Raw genomic sequence first — 19,967 nt, forward strand, 5'->3', positions numbered from 1 at the left:
TTATTATTATGTAACAAATAAATAGAAAACCGAAATAGAAAAAGAATAGAGCAAGCCAGTGAGTTTTTGTTAATCTTTAGTTAATTGTGTAATAAAAAAATCTGATAAGATATTGAAGATATATTATATAACACTATATATATTTTTAAATAGTTTAGGGTTAGGTAACAAGGGCTTTGTTTATAAATTATATAATGAATAAAAAGAAAACAGATAGAATAAAAAAGGAAAAGATTAATATAGTATAATTAATTTGATATAAACATGCAATTACTAATGGCTCAAATGAGCTACTATAACAGCCCTTTAATAATAATTACAGTAATAATAATAATAATAATAATAATAATACAAGGAATTAATAACTGACAACCTACTAAGGCTATAAACTATTCTGTCTTAAGACAAGTTAAGTTAGAAAAGTTCAATAAAACATTTGTATTACATTTCTACGGACAGAGGAGGAAAAGCCAAACAAAAAAGAAACAAAGAAAACACAATGTAACATTCACAAAACCGTACGCAATGGAATGCACACATATGACTGGAGCTATAGTTTCATTTAGTGGTGCGTGTGGTTCGTGAGCTGTCACCTGATCCACAAATGCACAGAATCCTTTTTGCATAAGCAATTTATGATATATTAATGCAGAACAGAACATTTTTATTTGCAAACATGTCTGTGTTTGTACAAATCGCTGCACAATCATTTAATCCTGAATTACACTGATATCAGTTGAAAGGCATTTGTTTGTGGTTAGTAAGATACATGCAGAAAATGTATGCAGTACTTGGATAATTGTGCATCAATTTGAGTCTAAAATCATCCCATAACTAGACATCCATATATTTGAACAGTGATTCAGCAAATCTGAATGTCAAACCAGACAGAAGACAGAAGACATTACTCACAGGGCTTTTCTGAAGCATCTCACAGCTGGAATGAGTCTCTCATAGTTGGAAGGAGACGTGAACCTCTTTGGGTTGAACGCATCCGGAACCTTCTCTGACATCAGCAGTACTGTGGTCAGCAATGTGCACATTGAAGAGGAGAGTTCTCTTCCTGGATGTTCATCTGAACGGATGTAACTCTGGATTTCCTTAAATAATGAATGATCTTTGAGCTCAAGTAAGCAGTAGAATAGGTTGACTAAAGCTTCATCTCTGATAGTCTTGTTTTGTAATTGTTTAATGTATTGAGTTGTTTGTCTGATGCTCTCTGTGGTGTCTTGAGTGTGTTTGATCAGGCCTTTGAGAAGCTTTTGACTGGACTCCAGAGAAATTCCCATCAGAAACCGCAGGAACAGGTCCAGATGTCCTCTCTTACTCTGCATTGCTTTATCAACAGCCCCCTGCAGTAGCTCCTGCAATGTGATATTTTTTTGAGAGTTATCAAAGAAAATCTGAAGCTCTCTCATGTTCTTGTTCAGGTAACAGATGAACACATGCATTGCAGCGAGGAACTCTTGAACACTCAGATGCACAAAGCAGAAAATCTTTGTCTCATAGGGGCTATCTTCCTTCTTAAAGATCTCAGCAATCATTCCTGTGAACTCAGTGTCTTTACTCACATTAATACCACATGCTTTCAGATCTTCCTCATAAAACACAATGTTTTCTTGCTTCAGCTGTTCAAATGCTAGCTTGGCTAATTTCAGAATCATTTCTCTATTTGATTCCAGGAGCTTGGTATGTTGTTGTTTTTCTCGTTTATCGTACTTCTGGTTCTTCATGTCCATCTGTATCAGCAGGAAGTGGGTGTACATTTCAGTGAGTGTTGTGCTGATGTTCTCTTCACTGTTCCAGATGAGAATATGCTGAAGTACTGTGGCAGTGATCCAGCAGAACACAGGAATGTGGCACATGATGTAGAGACTACGGTTCGTCTTAATGTGTTTGACGATTCTGTAGGCCAGAGTCTTATCTGTGATTATCTTTCTGAAGTACTCCTCCTTCTGTTGGTCAGTGAATCCTCGCACCTCAGTGAACAAACCTACACATCGAGGAGGAATCTGATTGGCTGCTGCTGGTCGTGATGTCACCCAGACAAGAGCTGATGGAAGCAGAGTCCCTTTGACCAGATTCGTGAACAGCACATCTACAGATGATCTTTCCTCAACAGTGTTCACTGACTTACTTTTAAAATCCAGACGCAGGCGACTCTCATCAAGTCCGTCAAATATAAACGCAAGTTTAGATTCTGTATATAACTTTTTCTCCAGGTCCTTTAATTCAGATTTCTCCAGGTCCTTCAATTCAGGATAAAATCTCAGCAGAAACTCATGGAAATTGATCTTTTTATCTTTAATCATGTTGATCTCTCTGAATGGAAGCAGAAACACACAGTCTATATCCTGACTGGTTTCATCTTCTGCCCAGTCCAGGATGAATTTGTGCACAGAAACAGTTTTCCCAATGCCAGCGACTCCCTTTGTCAGCGCAATCTTCTCCTCATTCTTTCTCCTCAGTTCATTAAATATATCTTCACATTTGATTGGTTTGTCCTGTGATTTCTGGGTCTTTAGAGCATCATCATTCTTCAGAATCTCATGTTCCTGATTGACATCTTTCATATCTCCCTCTGTGATGAACAGTTCTGTGTAAACAGCCTTCAGATCCGTGCCATATTGTTTGTTGCCCTCAAAAATATTTTCTGCTTTCTTCTTCATGTTGGTTTTGTGAGTTTTCAAGAAGTTGACCAGCGGTATAACTAAAAACAAATAAAACAACATAAAAACAAATTTCACAAAAAAAAGGTTTCATATCATCTATTTAAACTTATAGTTTAAAAGTTAAACTTCTTCTGAGACTAACATTTCTGACTGCTGCTCCTCCTAGAGCTTTAACTCTACAAACTCCAAACTCAGGCCAGATCTTCAGACTGGCTGACTCCAGTCTGCTGGATCTTTTCTAACTGATGGGACTTAGTTTTTTTTTTTTTTTTTTTTTTTTTTTAAATGAGGATTAAAACTGGGAAAAATCCCATAGACTTACATTGAGGGAATGTTCAAATGATCAACACTATTGAAACTCCCACAACCCCTTGAGACTCAATCAAACTTCTCTTCTATGTTATTTCTAATCCAATTAAACTCATCTACACCAAAGTCCCTTTAAGGCAAGTCATGTTGCAAGTGCAGATTAAATTTCATATTTTAAATCACCAAAGAAATCCTACAAGAACTGCTCCATAAACATGGTTCCTTGTGCTCCAATAGTGTTATAAAATGCTTATTTTTTAGGTGCTGAGTACACGCCTTAAAGCGCCGATTGTTTCTATAGCAACCAGGACTTCCAATGGCAGCTGCAGTGACTTCCTTTTCAATCAACGATTGGCTCTTTCATTAAGAAGGCGGGGCTTCACTGCCATTATGAGCATTGCATTTTTTTACCCATTCAAAACTATAAAGGTGCGTTCCAATCGACACTTCCCTATGCAGTGTTCACTGCTTCCTACTCCCTAAACACGGTATATCCGTTGAAGTGGACTTCGGGTCACACAGATTATGATATAACATAAATAAATAAATATTGTAATTTATCTTCCAAATTTAAAAACAAATAAAATACATATAAACTGATGTATCTAATAACCTACAGTCAAAATGTATATGTTTAGTTTAACAGATTGTAGTGGTCTTATCTCGGGCACTTTCTTTCCCACACGCAGCCTATATTTAAGTATCCTGTGGTAACGTTAAATAAAACAAGACCTCATTTACATTTACATTTACATTTATTCATTTAGCTGACGCTTTTATCCAAAGCGACTTACAATTGGGAATACAACAAGTGATTCATCCTAAGGAGGCAGATCAACATAGGAAGTGTTCAAAAATACCATATATCAGGCGTTGTTAGAAGAGTGCAGGCTAGAAGGAGAAGATCAAGAAAGAGAGGGAAAACAGGCTAGAAGGGAGGATCAAGAAGAGGAGAATATTTTTATTAATTTTTTTTTTATTGAGTCACATAGTGTCGGAAAAGATGGGTTTTCAGCAGTCGTTTGAAAGCTGTTAAGGAGTCTGCATTCCGGATAGGGGTGGGAAATTCATTCCACCAGGCAGGGACATTGAACGAGAATGTTCTGGACAGTGATTTAATACCTCTCTGTGGTGGTACAATGAGGCGTCTTTCACTAGAGGATCTCAGTCTTCTGGAAGGAGTATAGATGTGTAGTAGTGAATGGAGGTAGGCAGGTGATGATCCGGTGGCTGTCCTATATGCCAGCATCAGTGTCTTGAATTTGATGCGTGCTGTAACCGGTAGCCAGTGCAGGGATATGAAGAGAGGTGTGACATGGGCCTTTTTGGGCTCGTTGAAGACCAGTCGTGCTGCAGCATTCTGAATCATTTGTAGAGGCTTGATTGTACATGCTGGAAGACCGGCTAAAAGAGCATTGAAATAGTCCAGCCTGGAAATGACCAGGGCCTGGACGAGGAGTTGTGTAGCATGCTCTGTTAGGAAGGGCCTGATCTTTTTGATGTTGTACAATGCAAACCTGCAAGATCGAGCGGTCTTAGCTATGTGGTCTTTAAAAGTCAGTTGGTTGTCAAAGATAACACCCAGATTTCTGGCTGAAGTTGATGGGGTAATTGTTGATGAACCTAACTGGATGGAGAAGTCATGCTGTAGAGATGGAGTGGCAGGAAAGATAAGGAGTTCCGTCTTTGCTAGATTGAGCTGTAGATGGTGTTCCTTCATCCATGCAGAGATATCCGCCAGGCAACCTGAGATCCGTGCAGCTACCGATGGATCGTCTGGTTTGAAAGAAAGATAGAGCTGTGTGTCATCAGCATAGCAATGGTAGGAGAAGCCATGTGCCTGTATGATGGGGCCCAGAGATGTAGTGTATATGGAGAAGAGGAGAGGTCCAAGAACTGTACCCTGAGGAACCCCAGTGACCAGTTGATGAGTTTTGGATACCTCGCCTCCCCAGGCCACTCTGAAAGACCTACCAGAGAGGTAGGATTTGAACCAGCGAAGTGAAGTCCCTGTAATGCCCAGCATTGAGAGGGTTGACAGGAGGATCTGGTGATTCACAGTGTCAAAAGCTGCAGATAGGTCCAGCAAGATGAGTACTGATGATTTGGACTCAGCTTTTGCCGTCCGCAAGGCTTCAGTGACAGACAGTAGCGCAGTCTCAGTTGAATGGCCGCTTCTGAACCCTGATTGGTTAGAGTCCAGTAGATTGTTCTGTGAGAGGAATAAGGATAGCTGGTTGAAAACAGCCCGTTCCAGTGTTATTGCTATGAATGGAAGGAGAGAGACAGGTCTGTAGTTGTCTATGAGTGAAGAGTTAAGTGTAGGTTTTTTGAGCAGTGGGGTTACCCGGGCCTGCTTAAATGTAGTGGGAAAAGTGCCTGTGAGAAGAGATGTGTTGATGATGTGTGTGAGCGCCGGTAGGATTGTAGGGGAGATTGCTTGGAGAAGGTGTGAGGGGATAGGATCTAAAGGACATGTCGTCGGATGGCTGGAGAGGAAAAGTTTGGTTACTTCTGCCTCCGAGCAAGGACAGAAGGAGAAGTGGGGAGTTCCAGCCGTGACTGTGGTCAATTTTAGTTCCTGTATGTGTGGAGCTGAGAACTTATTATTGATCGATGTAGTTTTGTCTGTAAAAAATGTGGCGAAATCATCAGCTGTTATAGAAGTTGTGGGAGGTGGTGGAGGGGGACAAAGCAGTGTATTAAATGTTTTGAAAAGGTTGCGTGCGTCCGGAGAATTGTTGATCCTGTTGTGGAAGTATGAAGATTTGGCTGTATGTACTTGGGTAGCGAAAGATGAGAGCATAGACCGATACATACTGAGGTCGGATGGATCCTTAGATTTGTGCCATTTTCTCTCGGCTGCCCTAAGTTTGGAGCGATGCTCACGAAGAACATCGGATAACCAAGGGGTTGTCGGAGCAGATCGTGCTGGCCTGGAGGAGAGAGGGCATATAACATCTAGACAGGAGGTAAGAGTGGAGCATAAGGTGTCAGTTGCTGCATTAGTGTCCAGGGATGAGAAGTGAGTAGGAGAGGGAAGGGAGGAGGATACTAAAGAAGAAAGATGGGAGTGTGAGAGAGAGCGTAGGTTTCTTCTAAAAGTAACAGGTAGAGGGGTAGGGGGTGCACAAGTAGCAAGATGTAGGTCAAATGTAATGAAGAAGTGGTCAAAGATGTGTAGGGGTTTGACCGCAATGTTGTCTGAAATACAATTTCGCATGTAAATGAGATCAAGTTGGTTGCCAGATTTATGAGTGCATGTAGTGATAACACGTTGTAGATCAAATGAAGCTAGAAGTGAATGGAAGTCAGCAGCATAGGGTTTGTCAAGGTGAATGTTGAGGTCCCCAAAGACTAGAAGTGGGCTGCCATCCTCTGGAAACGAGGACAGCAGCCCATCCAGCTCTTCTAAGAAGATGCCAAGTTGAGTAGGAGGGTGGTAGATTACCACAATGTGGAGTTTGATAGGAGATGTTACAGTGATTGTATGAGATTCAAATGAACTATAATTGCATAGAGGAGAATGGGTTGAGTATTTCCGGTTGTTAGAAATAAGAAGTCCCGTCCCCCCGCCCCTTCCAGTGTGACGAGGGGTGTGAGAGAAGGAAAAGTTATTAGAAAGAGCAGCTGGAGTTGCAGAGTCTTCTGGACGAATCCAGGTCTCAGTCAAACCTAGAATGCTCAGACCAGATTGCACAGAAAATGCTGAAATGAAGTCAGTTTTGTTGACAGCTGATTGACAGTTCCAAAATCCAACCGTGAAAGAGAAAGGTTCAGTGGAAGAGGTGTTGATAGGACGCAGGTTAGAAATATTGCGTCGACGTGTGCGTGTGATATTAGTGCGGTGTGAAGAGACCACCGGAATGAGTTGGAAACACATGATAGAGGAGGACAGAAAGAAGAGTGAAATAAAGGAAAGGAGTACTTAAGTGCGTTGTCGGTGTCGTTGCTCGGTTAAGTCGCGCAGGAGAAGTCGCAAGTCTTTACTCTCGTCGGTCTTCACGCGAGGAGGCTGAACGCTTCCGCTGACGCTTCAGCGTCAGCTGTTCTGACGCAGTTAAATAGACAACCAAACAGTGCTTCACTGATAAAAGCTAGGGACGCCTCCTAGGCTCAGTCAGCCGCAAATGTCTCGCCCGCACGCAAAATGGCTCAATCGAAACTCAAAAAGCAACAGCTTCGCACTTGTAATAGCTCCAGAAGGGAACGATATGACAAAAACAAAAGCTTCTCTTGGCCGTACGCTCAGTTATCAGTTTTAATGATTGCAATAAAAACTAGAATTTAAAGCAAAAACAATCGCAGGACAAATAACAGAAGAACACTCCTTTTCTAACAGTGAATAGATGTAAATAAAAACAAACGAATAACTAAATAGAGCAACAGAGTGCTTTAAGAAGCAGCTCAAAATTAATATTAACGAATAAGTGAATAGAAACTACAGAATGCGTTTTAGAAGCAGCTCAAAATTAATATTAACGAATAAGTGAATAGAAACTACAGAGTGCGTTTAGAAGCAGCTCAAAATTAATATTAACCAATAAGTAAGTAAATAGAAAGGACAGAGTGCTTAAGAGAACAGCAGCTTAAAAATAATACTTAGGAATGCGTAATTAAACAGAAACGACAAAGTGCTTTTAGCAGCAATTCTAAGTAACGATCGCCTATCGAAATAGTATTAAAGTAGACACTTACGCGCCGTCGTTCTTTCTCATCTGAGCACTGAACTCACTTTCCCTGTCACAGGGAGGAGTCAGAGACGTGCGGATCCATTTGCAAGGCTTTATTGAGAAGTGTCGACAGGCAAGAATAATCACCAGAAAACAGGAACAACGTAGGTAATCTGGGAAACAGTTCGATAGACATGCAATGGTCGCAATGGCAGGAAGCAGGAATCATCAACGGGGTACACAGTCCAGAGTCATACACAGATAATCCAACAAAGAGAAACACGCTTAGAATTATGACCATAGGAACAATAAGACTTCGCAAGGTGGCTGTGTGTGTGAGTGGCTTAAATGCAGTCGGAGTGATGAGGTGCAGCTGTGAGAACTAATCAGAGCAGTGAGAAACAAGGGCCAGGTGAATGCAGTGATTAGTGCAGTGGCTTATGGGGAATGAAGTCCATGATGTGTGGTGCAAGAGTTCATAATGACAGGATAGACCAGATACGTGACAGAGCCCCTCCCCAAGGAGCGGCTTCCAGACGCTCTAACCACCTAATACAACCTGGAGGGTGGTGGAACGGAGGTGGAACAGGGGGAGGGATGGAGGGCCAGGTCCATGTAGGGGTACTGGAACCACGAACTGAGGCTGAGCCGACGGAGGGAGAAGCCATGGTGGAGGAAGGGTTGGCTCCTGCATGGGGCCGACCGACGGAGGTGGAGCCGGTGGAGCCCGAGGCGGAACCAGAGAGTCGATGGTCCTGGGTGACACAGAGGATCCGGAGGGCCAAGGCAGAACCCAAGCCTCTGGCGACCCCGGCGGAGATGGAGGTCCGGAGGTACGCAGCGGAGCCGGAGTGACAGAGGATCGAGGCTGTGCCCACGGGAGGGAGGAGGTCCACAGAGCCGGCAGGACGGAGTGACGAGGCGCAGCCGGAGGAGTAGAGTCCAGAGGCGAAGGTGGGGCGACGACTGACCGGGGAGGAGCCGGAGAGACGATGGAGCCCGGAGGAGCTGGTGGGCCGACGGCCGACAACAGAGACGAGGGAGCACAGAGCCGGGGTGGAGCTGCAGGGTCGGAGGGCCGAGGTGGAGTCCAGGACTCAGAGACTGGAGGTGATGGTGAGGGATCCTTCAGTCTGGACACCGATGGAGACTGGCAATCCCACTGCGAGTCCTCTGCACAGAAGGTGGGATGTGGGTGAGCAGAGGGACTGTCACGAGACAGAGGTGGCGGGACTGGAGCAGCAGGGAGGGTGGGTGGGAACAGTCCATGCATGAGCTCCGTGACCAGAACCGGGCAGACAGGAATCTCAGGACGACTGGATGGAACCAGCGGAGTCTCTGGAAGGCTGGGCGGAACCAGCAGAGTCTCTGGAAGGCAGGGCTGAACCAGTGGAGTGTCTGGAAGACTGGGCGGAACCAGCGGAGTCTCTGGAAGGCAGGGCTGAACCAGCGGAGTCTCTGGAAGGCAGGGCTGAACCAGCGGAGAGTCTGGAAGGCTGGGCGGAACCAGCGGAGTCTCTGGAAGGCTGGGCGGAACCAGCGGGGTCTCTGGAAGGCAGGGCTGAATCAGCGGAGTGTCTGGAAGGCTGGGCGAAACCAGCGGAGTCACTGGAAGACTGGGCGGAACCAGCGGAGTCTCTGGAAGGCAGGGCTGAACCAGTGGAGTGTCTGGAAGGCTGGGCGGAACCAGCGGAGTCTCTGGAAGGCAGGGCTGAACCAGCGGAGTCTCTGGAAGGCTGGGCAGAACCAGCGGAGTCTCTGGAAGGCTGGGCAGAACCAGCGGAGTCTCTAGAAGGCAGGGCTGAACCAGCGGAGAGTCTGGAAGGCTGGGCGGAACCAGCAGAGTCTCTGGAAGGCTGGGCAGAACCAGCGGAGTCTCTGGAAGGCTGGGCGGAATCAGCGGAGTCTCTGGAAGGCAGGGATGAACCAGCGGAGTCTCTGGAGGGCAGGGCTGAACAAGCGGAGTGTCTGGAAGGCAGGGCTGAACCAGCGGAGTGGAGTGGAGCTCTTGTGAAGCGGGCTCTGGACGACGCTCTTGTGAAGCGGGCTCTGGACGACGCTCTTGAGGAGCGGGCTCTGGAGAACTGGACGACCCCAGCGGAGATTCAGGAGGGCTGGGCGTCTCCAACGGAGACTCTGGAAGAGCAGGCTCTGAGCGAGCGGTCACTGGAGGGCGCTCTGGCGGCGCAGTCACTGGAGGGCGCTCTGGCGGCGCAGTCACTGGAGGGCGCTCTGGCGGCGCAGTCACTGGAGGGCGCTCTGGCGGCGGAGACTCTGATTTGACGGTAGCCATCTTAGGTGGAGACTCAGGTTTGGCGGCCATCTTGTGCTGTGGCTCTACCTCACCCACCGTAAAAGGAGAGCCAAACAACAAAAGAGCCAGATCCATGTAGTGATGCAGAGTCCAGCCAAGTTCAAAATTTGGCATGTTGGAAGCCAATGGCTCTGAGAGTCCTCCACGAAAGAAAATCATGAGGCACGTCTCATCCATTGAAGACAGATTTGCCAAATCAATGAAAGCCATGACATAATCCTCAATTGTCTGCTCACCCTGCTTGAGAAGCATGATCTGCACCGTGGGATTCATGCTGGAACCGAATGACACCATAAAGCCGCTGGATCCTTACTTGGCGAAGTCTTCTGTCACACGGAGGAGTCAGAGACGTGCGGATCCATTTGCAAGGCTTTATTGAGAATTGTCGACAGGCAAGAATAATCACCAGAAAACAGGAACAACGTAGGTAATCCGGGAAACAGTTCGATAGACATGCAATGGTCGCAATGGCAGGAAGCAGGAATCATCAACGGGGTACACAGTCCAGAGTCATACACTGATAAACCAACACTGAGATAAACGCTTAGAATTACGACCAAATGGAACAATAAGACTTCGCAAGGTGGCTGTGTGTGTGAGTGGCTTAAATGCAGTCAGAGTGATGAGGTGCAGCTGTGAGAACTAATCAGAGCAGTGAGAAACAAGGGCCAGGTGAATGCAGTGATTAGTGCAGTGGCTTATGGGGAATGAAGTCCATAATGTGTGGTGCAAGAGTTCATAATGACAGGATAGACCAGATACGTGACAGAGCCCCTCCCCAAGGAGCGGCTTCCAGACGCTCTAACCACCTAATACAACCTGGAGGGTGGTGGAGCGGAGGCGGAACAGGGGGAGAGATGGAGGGCCAGGTCCATGTAGGGGTACACAGTCCAGAGTCATACACTGATAAACCAACACTGAGATAAACGCTTAGAATTACGACCAAATGGAACAATAAGACTTCGCAAGGTGGCTGTGTGTGTGAGTGGCTTAAATGCAGTCAGAGTGATGAGGTGCAGCTGTGAGAACTAATCAGAGCATTGAGAAACAAGGGCCAGGTGAATGCAGTGATTAGTGCAGTGGCTTATGGGGAATGAAGTCCATAATGTGTGGTGCAAGAGTTCATAATGACAGGATAGACCAGATACGTGACATTCCCGCAGTATGGAAAGTAAGCAAACTATTTAAGCAGTATTCTCGCTAGCCACGCCTCCTAGGCTCAGTCAGCCGCAAATGTCTCGCCTGCACGCAAAATAGCTCAATCGAAACTCAAAAAGCAACAGCTTCGCACTTGTAATAGCTCCAGAAGGGAACTATATGACAAAAACAAAAGCTTCCCTTGGCCGTACGCTCAGTTATCAGTTTTAATGATTGCAATAAAAACTAGAATTTAAAGCAAAAACAATCGCAGGACAAATAACAGAAGAACACTCCTTTTCTAACAGTGAATAGATGTAAATATAAACAAACGAATAACTAAATAGAGCAACAGAGTGCTTTAAGAAGCAGCTCAAAATTAATATTAACGAATAAGTGAATAGAAACTACAGAGTGCGTTTTAGAAGCAGCTCAAAATTAATATTAACGAATAAGTGAATAGAAACTACAGAGTGCGTTTAGAAGCAGCTCAAAATTAATATTAACCAATAAGTAAGTAAATAGAGACGACAGAGTGCTTAAGAGAACAGCAGCTTAAAAATAATACTTAGGAATAAGTAATTAAACAGAAACGACAAAGTGCTTTTAGCAGCAACTCTAAGTAACGATCGCCTATCGAAATAGTATTAAAGTAGACACTTATGCGCCGTCGTTCTTTCTCGTCTGAGGACTGAACTCACTTTCCCTCGCCGGTTTTACTGTCACTCATGCAATACAATGTGCTAATGTAACATGAATCACCAGAACCATTCATAAACACGGTCATTTGTATAATAATAACAGCATTTATTGAAACAGCTCCATTGCAGAGCATTTAAAATCTTCAACGGCTCTGCTCCTTCGTTAGTTCTAGCTTTGGTTCTAACTACAGATCTGGCCATTTAAAATGCGCGCGGGAAGTAAAGTGGTCTCGCGTGACGCCGGTGTATTCCAAAGGAACACGGAAAATACAATGACATAGGAAAGACATGATCAGTAGGGGGCAGTCATGTAACGCACTGGACTGGAGCAGGCTGAAAACATTGCTGCAAACTAAAAGGTATGGTAACCTGGAGGGGACACCTTCGGTTCACTTATGTTTGTCGTGGCCACACAAATGAATTCGTAGGAACGTCATATTACTTTTTGTCATTGCCACGAGATATTAATTCCTGGGAATGTCATTTTATGTCGTGGCCACAAGATTATTTTGTCGAGGTAACGACATCCTTTGTTTAATGCATAAACAAACCTGCGTAACCATAACCCAGGATTATCAGAGATAGGTTTATTAATATTTTTTATTTTGAGTTAAGAAATGTTTTTATTAATTGTTATAGAAATTAATGCAATATTAAGTTATATATTAACAATAGGCAATGCTATTGTAGGTATGGTATAGGTATATGCGAATGTCTGTGCGCGATGTAGACAGCATTCAAAAGTTTATCAAGAATTTATTACATATAAGTACTTCAAATTAAATAGCCCTGCAAGAAACATTTTATGCATCCTTAAGTCTTATCCATTAATTGATCATTTTTTTCTGTAATAAATGTATTATTCGTTTATATTCAGTATGTCCCCCTTAATTTCGATCTCTTAACATTCCGAATCTAAATGATAAATGCTGACATGCCATGAAAGCTTTGATTATACTACATGGCATATATTCATTTTTAGTCTAATTATAACCTATATAGTGTTTCATTGTCGAGTGAATCATTCATGTTCCATTTGTAAATCGTATGGTCACACACGGGCATAATACAATCATAAAGTCAAAACTTTATTGGCATAATTGTAGTTCACAATATTTGCTAAATATATGCCAAATAGCATATATAAAGTTATTTAGGTTAAGCGATTCACAATAAAGAAAAAAGTAGATAGCTTTAAATCACTTATTATTTATTCTTATTATAGGTTATTATTATTTCAATACCTGGTTAGGGCTATTTATTTTTAACGCCTGACAATTATGCCAATTACGTTTTGACTTTTTGATTGTATTTATCCCCGTGTGTGATGATACATGATGTTTTCATTTACAAATGAAACTACGTGAATGATTCATTTCTCAGTAAAACAGTTTAATATTTATATAGTCTAGTCTGTTAATTAGACTAAACAAAATAAAATATGTTCAATTCATATTTTATATGTTCAATTCTTTAGTTAAGAGAAGGAATGTAGGCCTATTTTACTGTGTGACGATAAATTATTTCCAAATGAAACTATGTGAATGATTCACTCTTCAGTTATTTGTCTATTAGTTAGACTAAATAAAATACAATATATGTTAAATTTAACCTTTAAACTGCATTTCAGTAAAAAAACCAGTCGTAGCACCTTTACAGTATCATTTACATTCAGAATGTTATGTAACGAGATCAAAATGAAGGAAAAAATAACGAATACAAACGAATAATACAAATATAATGGGAAAAAAAGAAGGTCAGTCAATGGACAAGATTGTGGGATGCATGAAATGTTTCTTGCAGGGCTATTTAATTTGAAGTAGGCCAACATGTAATACATGTAAACACTTGTGAAAGCTGTCTACATTGCGCACAGACAGCATTAGCATATACAGCATCGCCTGTATAATTATTTAATATTGTATTAATTTCTATAACAATTAATATAGGCAAACAATTTCTTAACTCAAAACGAAATATCTCAAATAATCCTGGGTTACTAATGTCACGCAGGTTGGTTTATTCATTAAACTCGTGGCCACGAGAAATGCATGTTGAGCAAAAATACATTTCACGAAAATAATATAAAGATTACAAAACAAAGAAAACAAATGGAATGAGGGATATGCTTTAAAGTTCACGTAAAAGCCAAATATTAAGCGGCATCCTTCATGTTTTCTTTAATCAGCAAATACTTAACATTTTTGAATTATATTCACCTTCTGTTTTTATGACAATAAATTTTGAATTTTGAATTCTTGTTTTTTTTTTTTAGAAAAACGTCAGAACACCGGTCTCAAAAGTAGAAACGAAAGTCTTGTTTCCACCAGCGCGGAATTTTTTTTATTCACCGTAATTGATGGATGTCTAAAACAAAAATAAGGAGAATCCTAAAACATATATATTTCTTAAAATAATAACATCTGAACTTCATACACAACAATACGGCAACGACTTTACAACAGGACACATTGTTTTATTTTAATTTTATTTTTTAGCTTGTACCAATGGATTTCTGATGTCGGGATATTTCAGACTGCATCTCCACAGCTTAATCACTTTAGTATTAAACATACGGGTCAGGAGGCGGGTCGGGTACAATATATATTTTTTTTATTCTGCGGTCCGAGTTGCGGGTGGGTTATTTGAAAACGGTCGGGTTCGGGTTGTTTATCCACTGACCCGCGTGTGAGGTTGGACACTAATGTTTTGAAAAAAGTGGAGCGTGTGAGGAAAGCTTTCCCCTTCTCCCTGGCATGCATTTGAATGCTGAATTCGAAATGCAACTGAATGCAGTCGGAATCCGCCCCCAGCACCCCCAAGTCTCCAAATGTTGATTACAACAAGGCAACAGACAGCATTCAACACCCCACCCCACCCCCACTCTGCCATTCATAAACATTTCGCTCTTTATACTGCATGCCGCTTAACTCTGATGCCTCATTAACGGCTACTTTTCAGAAAACTGATAAAAAAAAAAAAAATACACTTCCCTTTGGTTTCCCAGAACAGACTTAAGCCTAGTTCCAGGCTAAAATGATGTAAATCGGAGCTGTTTAAAGATGAAAAAAAAAAAAAAAAAAAAAAACCTTACTGATCGTTGGTTGGAGATTCAACCCGCAGTTCGTGACTGGAAGCTGTTAAGAGACAGACTTAATGAACTTCTCCGAAATAGAAGAACTACTTTTCCACTTAAAAAAAAAAGAAAAAGAAAAAAAGGTGGAAAAAAATTGCATAACTCACTGGAGCACTATTGATACTTAACAATTGTTGTATTCGTTGTCAGTCATATAGGCTAAGCTTTATTGTTTTGAAAAGTGAGCCTTCTGTTAGGGTTAAAAAAATGCGTCTATTTTCACGCGGCAGCCTGCAATTCGGCACGCGTGGGCACGCGTCCTGCCGCAGCGGCTTTTTTAGATTTTTTTACAACGTTGTTGCACTTCATATAATATCCACCAGGTGGCGCAAGGAACAACATTCTGTAGCCAAACACCATGGCCAGCTCTAGGGGGCGTTGTTCACAAATACCAGTACAATAGTTCAATGATTCCTCTTTCCTGAAATTATGGTTCAAACCAATAGCAAAAAGATAGCCTATTCATAAGCAGGTGCAGTTGTATTGTTATTTTGTTTTCTTTCTTTGTTTTCCTGACGAACATTTATTAGACTGCATCGGAAACAGAAATGTTAATTTCGGTTATTTTATTTCTCCAACCAACAACTGACGTAAACCGCTAAATTCGTTTTCAGGGATTAATTATACACAAGCAAGCAGCAGCATAAACATCAGAACCTCACGTGCAGAGCTTATGCACAGAGAAAAACCCAATAAACCTATATATAATAATAAATAAAATAGGCCCACATAAGAAATATATGTTTTTCTTTTCTGAATGAATAATAATTTAACAAATTAATAAGTAGCAAGCCTATATGCAGAATTTTAGGCAATTTCTGTGATGCGCCCTTAAACCAGCATCTTGTTTCCATTTTTTTTTTTTTTTTTACAAATAGCCTACGCGTTTTTTTTTTTTAGTTTTTTTTTAAATTTTTATTGTGATTGTACACAAATAACAGAAATATGTAAAATATCATAGTTTTAAGCAATGCCGTACTCTTGAACGAGTATTGTAAGCTGTATCCACTTTATTAAGGGGAAAAAAATCAAGTGATCCTGACGGCGCCGCGGGCAGTTAAATTACTCGACAACTTTCACCTTCAGAATAAAATACATTAGGCTATATATTTCAGCGTTTTAAAGCAACATCAAATTAAGATATGCATGTTTAAGAGGTAGTTCGTCTTTTTCTTTTTCTAAGATACACAATTTTAGATACACTGACAATTAATTTGAGTAGAGACAGATAGAAATGGGAAGGATAAATATAAACTACAGTATTTTTGCGATTTTGGTGCTTAGAAATTTATTCTAAGCGGGCCGCGGGCGAATAATATAGTTAATATAGCGCGGAGCGGGTGTATGCGGAATAAAACCTCGTGGAAGCGGGACTGGAAAAGCACTTTGTATAGAGTATAGACTATTTAGATACTTCATCATCAAGCAAAAATTTATTCATAAGCAGGAGCAGTTTTGTTATTATTTTCTTTCATTTTTTTCCTGTTGAACTTTTATTAGACTGCATTGAAAATAGAAATGTTAATTTCTGTTTTTTTTTCCAAACGACAACCGACGCGTTTAGTTATTATTAACGACAAGATTGTGTTAAATTACATTTAAATTGAAACGTGGCTGTGACACATTAATAACAGTTAAATTCGTTTTGAGGGGTTAATTGTACACAAGCAAAAAGCAGCATAAACATCAGAACATCACGCGCAGATCTTATGCACAGAGAAAACCCAAAAAAGCTGTATGTAAAATAAATAAAAATGCCCATATGCGAAATATAAATTTCTTAATGAATAATAATTTAACAAAACGAAATAAAATAAAATTAATAAGTAGCAAGCCTATATGCAGAATTGTAGGCAATTTCTGTGACGCGCCCTTGAACCAGCATCTTGTTTACATTTTTTTTTTTTTTTTTTACAAATAGCATACACATCTGTTTTTTCATTGTGATTGTACACAAGTAACAGAAATATGTAAAATAGCATAGTTTTGAGCAATCCCTTACTCTTGAACGAGTATTGTAAGCTGTATCCAATTAATTAAAGGGGGAAAAAAACGTGATCCTGACGGCGCCGCAGGCAGTTAAATAACTGGACCACTTTCACCTTCAGAATAAAATACATTATATATTTCAGCGTTTTAAAGCATCATCAAATTAAGATATGCATGTTTAAGAGGTAGTTCCTCTTTTTCTTTTTCTAAGATACACAATTTTAGATACACTGACAATTAATTTGAGTAGAGAGGAATAGAAATGGAGAGGTTAAATATAAACTACTGTTTTTATAGAGTTAAAAATTAATTTATTTATTTATTAGTATTATTACTATTATTATTTTGATTTGTTTTTGCGATTTTGGTGCTTAGAAATTTATTCTAAGCGGGCAGCGGGCGAATAATATAGTTATAGCGGGAGCGGGTGGATGCGGAATAAAACCTTGTGGAATCGGGACTGGAAAAGCACTTTATTGTTATATCCTGTAGACTATACTTCATCATCAAGCATGGGCGTCGGAAGCAAAATAAATGTGGGTGGGTCCTCCCCAGAAAAATAAATACTTTAGTATATGCCATTTTCTGTAGTCTGGTGCCTTTTATTTAATTTTTTACACAATGCAAATACTCCATATTTACAAATATTACAAAAGACGACTGTTCTGCATCATTTTCAGTGGCGTAAGTGATAATACGAGTAACATATCGTTTTTGACGCGGGAGACCCGAGTTCGCATCCGCCTTATGGTGAAATCATTTTCGAAATCGTCTCCCTTTTCACTTATATCACATCGGAAAGGCATTTGTTTATTTGTTAATTAATGAAATAATTGAAAAGTTGAAATAAAGTATCAACTAGGGTTAGGTCACCTACCGTAAGTGTATCTGAGCACTATACTGTACTTTTAGGAGTGTTAATAATTAATTTTATTATTATTATTATTATTATTATTGTCTTCAGATTTGTTCTTACATTTTGATGCCGTACATTATTATGAGGCACTGCCCATGCAGTTTTTTTTTTGTTGTTTTTTTTTTTTCTTAAAAACTAATTGAAGTGAAAGGGAAGAAACCCATGTAGATTTGGCCTAATGTCCATAAATACTATAGCCTAGTATTATATCCTAATATAGAAAATAATTTAGACAAATAAACAGAAGGCTCACTTTTGAAAACAATAAAGCTTAGCCTATATGACTGACAACGAATACAACAATTGTTAAGTATCAAAAGTGCTCCAGTGAGTTATGCAATTTTTTTCCACCTTTTTTTCTTTTTCTTTTTTTTTTAAAGTGGAAAAGTAGTTCTTCTATTTCGGAGAAGTTCATTAAGTCTGTCTCTTAACAGCTTCCAGTCACGAACTGCGGGTACTCCGACCAATGATCAGTAAAAGTTTTTTTTTTTTTTTTTTTTTTTTTTTTTTTTTAATTCATCTCTAAACAGCTCCGATTTACATCATTTTAGCCTCGAACTAGGCTTAAGTCTGTTCTGGGAAACCAAAGGGAAGTGTATTTTTTTTTTAAATTTTTTTTATCAGTTTTCTGAAAAGAATGAGGCATCAGAGTTAAGCGGCATGCAGTATAAAGAGCGAAATGTTTATGAATGGCAGAGTGGGGGTGGGGTGGGGTGTTGAATGCTGTCTGTTGCCTTGTTGTAATCAACATTTGGAGACTTGGGGGTGCTGGGGGCGGATTCCGACTGCATTCAGTTGCATTTCGAATTCAGCATTCAAATGCATGCCAGGGAGAAGGGGAAAGCTTTCCTCACACGCTCCACTTTTTTCAAAACATTAGTGTCCAACCTGACAAGCGGGTCAGTGGATAAACAACCCGAACCGGACCGTTTTCAAATAACCCACCCGCAACTCGGACCGCAGAATAAAAAAAATAAATATTGTACCCGACCCGCCTCCTGACCCGTATGTTTAATACTAAAGTGATTAAGCTGTGGAGATGCAGTCTGAAATATCCCGACATCAGAAATCCATTGGTGTACAAGCTAAAAAATAAAATTAAAATAAAACAATGTGTCCTGTTGTAAAGTCGTTGCCGTATTGTTGTGTATGAAGTTCAGATGTTATTATTTTAAGAAATATATATGTTTTAGGATTCTCCTTATTTTTGTTTTAGACATCCATCAATTACGGTGAATAAAAAAAATTCCGCGCTGGTGGAAACAAGACTTTCGCTTCTACTTTTGAGACCGGTGTTCGGACGTTTTTCTAAAAAAAAAAATAAGAATTCAAAATTCAAAATTTATTGTCATAAAAACAGAAGGTGAATATAATTCAAAAAATGTTAAGTATTTGCTGATTAAAGAAAACATGAAGGATGCCGCTTAATATTTGGCTTTTACGTGAACTTTAAAGCATATCCCTCATTCCATTTGTTTTCTTTGTTTTGTAATCTTTATATTATTTTCGTGAAATGTATTTTTGCTCAACATGCATTTCTCGTGGCCACGAGTTTAATGAATAAACCAACCTGCGTGACATTAGTAACCCAGAATTATTTGAGATATTTCGTTTTGAGTTAAGAAATTGTTTGCCTATATTAATTGTTATAGAAATTAATACAATATTAAATAATTATACAGGCGATGCTGTATATGCTAATGCTGTCTGTGCGCAATGTAGACAGCTTTCACAAGTGTTTACATGTATTACATGTTGGCCTACTTCAAATTAAATAGCCCTGCAAGAAACATTTCATGCATCCCACAATCTTGTCCATTGACTGACCTTCTTTTTTTCCCATTATATTTGTATTATTCGTTTGTATTCGTTATTTTTTCCTTCATTTTGATCTCGTTACATAACATTCTGAATGTAAATGATACTGTAAAGGTGCTATGACTGGGGTTTTTACTGGAATGCAGTTTAAAGGTTAAATTTAACATATATTGTATTTTATTAAGTCTAACTAATAGACAAATAACTGAAGAGTGAATCATTCACGTAGTTTCATTTGGAAATAATTTATCGTCACACAGTAAAATAGGCCTACATTCCTTCTCTTAACTAAAGAATTGAAC

At 40.3% G+C, this 19,967-nt stretch overlaps 1 protein-coding gene across 1 annotated transcript in view; it reads right to left on the reverse strand.

Annotated features, from left to right (window-relative positions):
- LOC141326053 (uncharacterized) overlaps positions 1-19,967 on the reverse strand; it is a 117,471-nt gene that overhangs the window by 77,204 nt on the left and 20,300 nt on the right. Inside the window, exon 5 of the mRNA XM_073834754.1 lies at positions 913-2,710. Coding sequence (XP_073690855.1) covers positions 913-2,710 — 1,798 coding nt within the window. The remainder of the gene's footprint in view (positions 1-912; positions 2,711-19,967) is intronic.

Source organism: Garra rufa, chromosome 2 (genome assembly GCF_049309525.1).
Source record: "Garra rufa chromosome 2, GarRuf1.0, whole genome shotgun sequence".
Classification (NCBI taxonomy): Eukaryota; Metazoa; Chordata; class Actinopteri; order Cypriniformes; family Cyprinidae; genus Garra; species Garra rufa.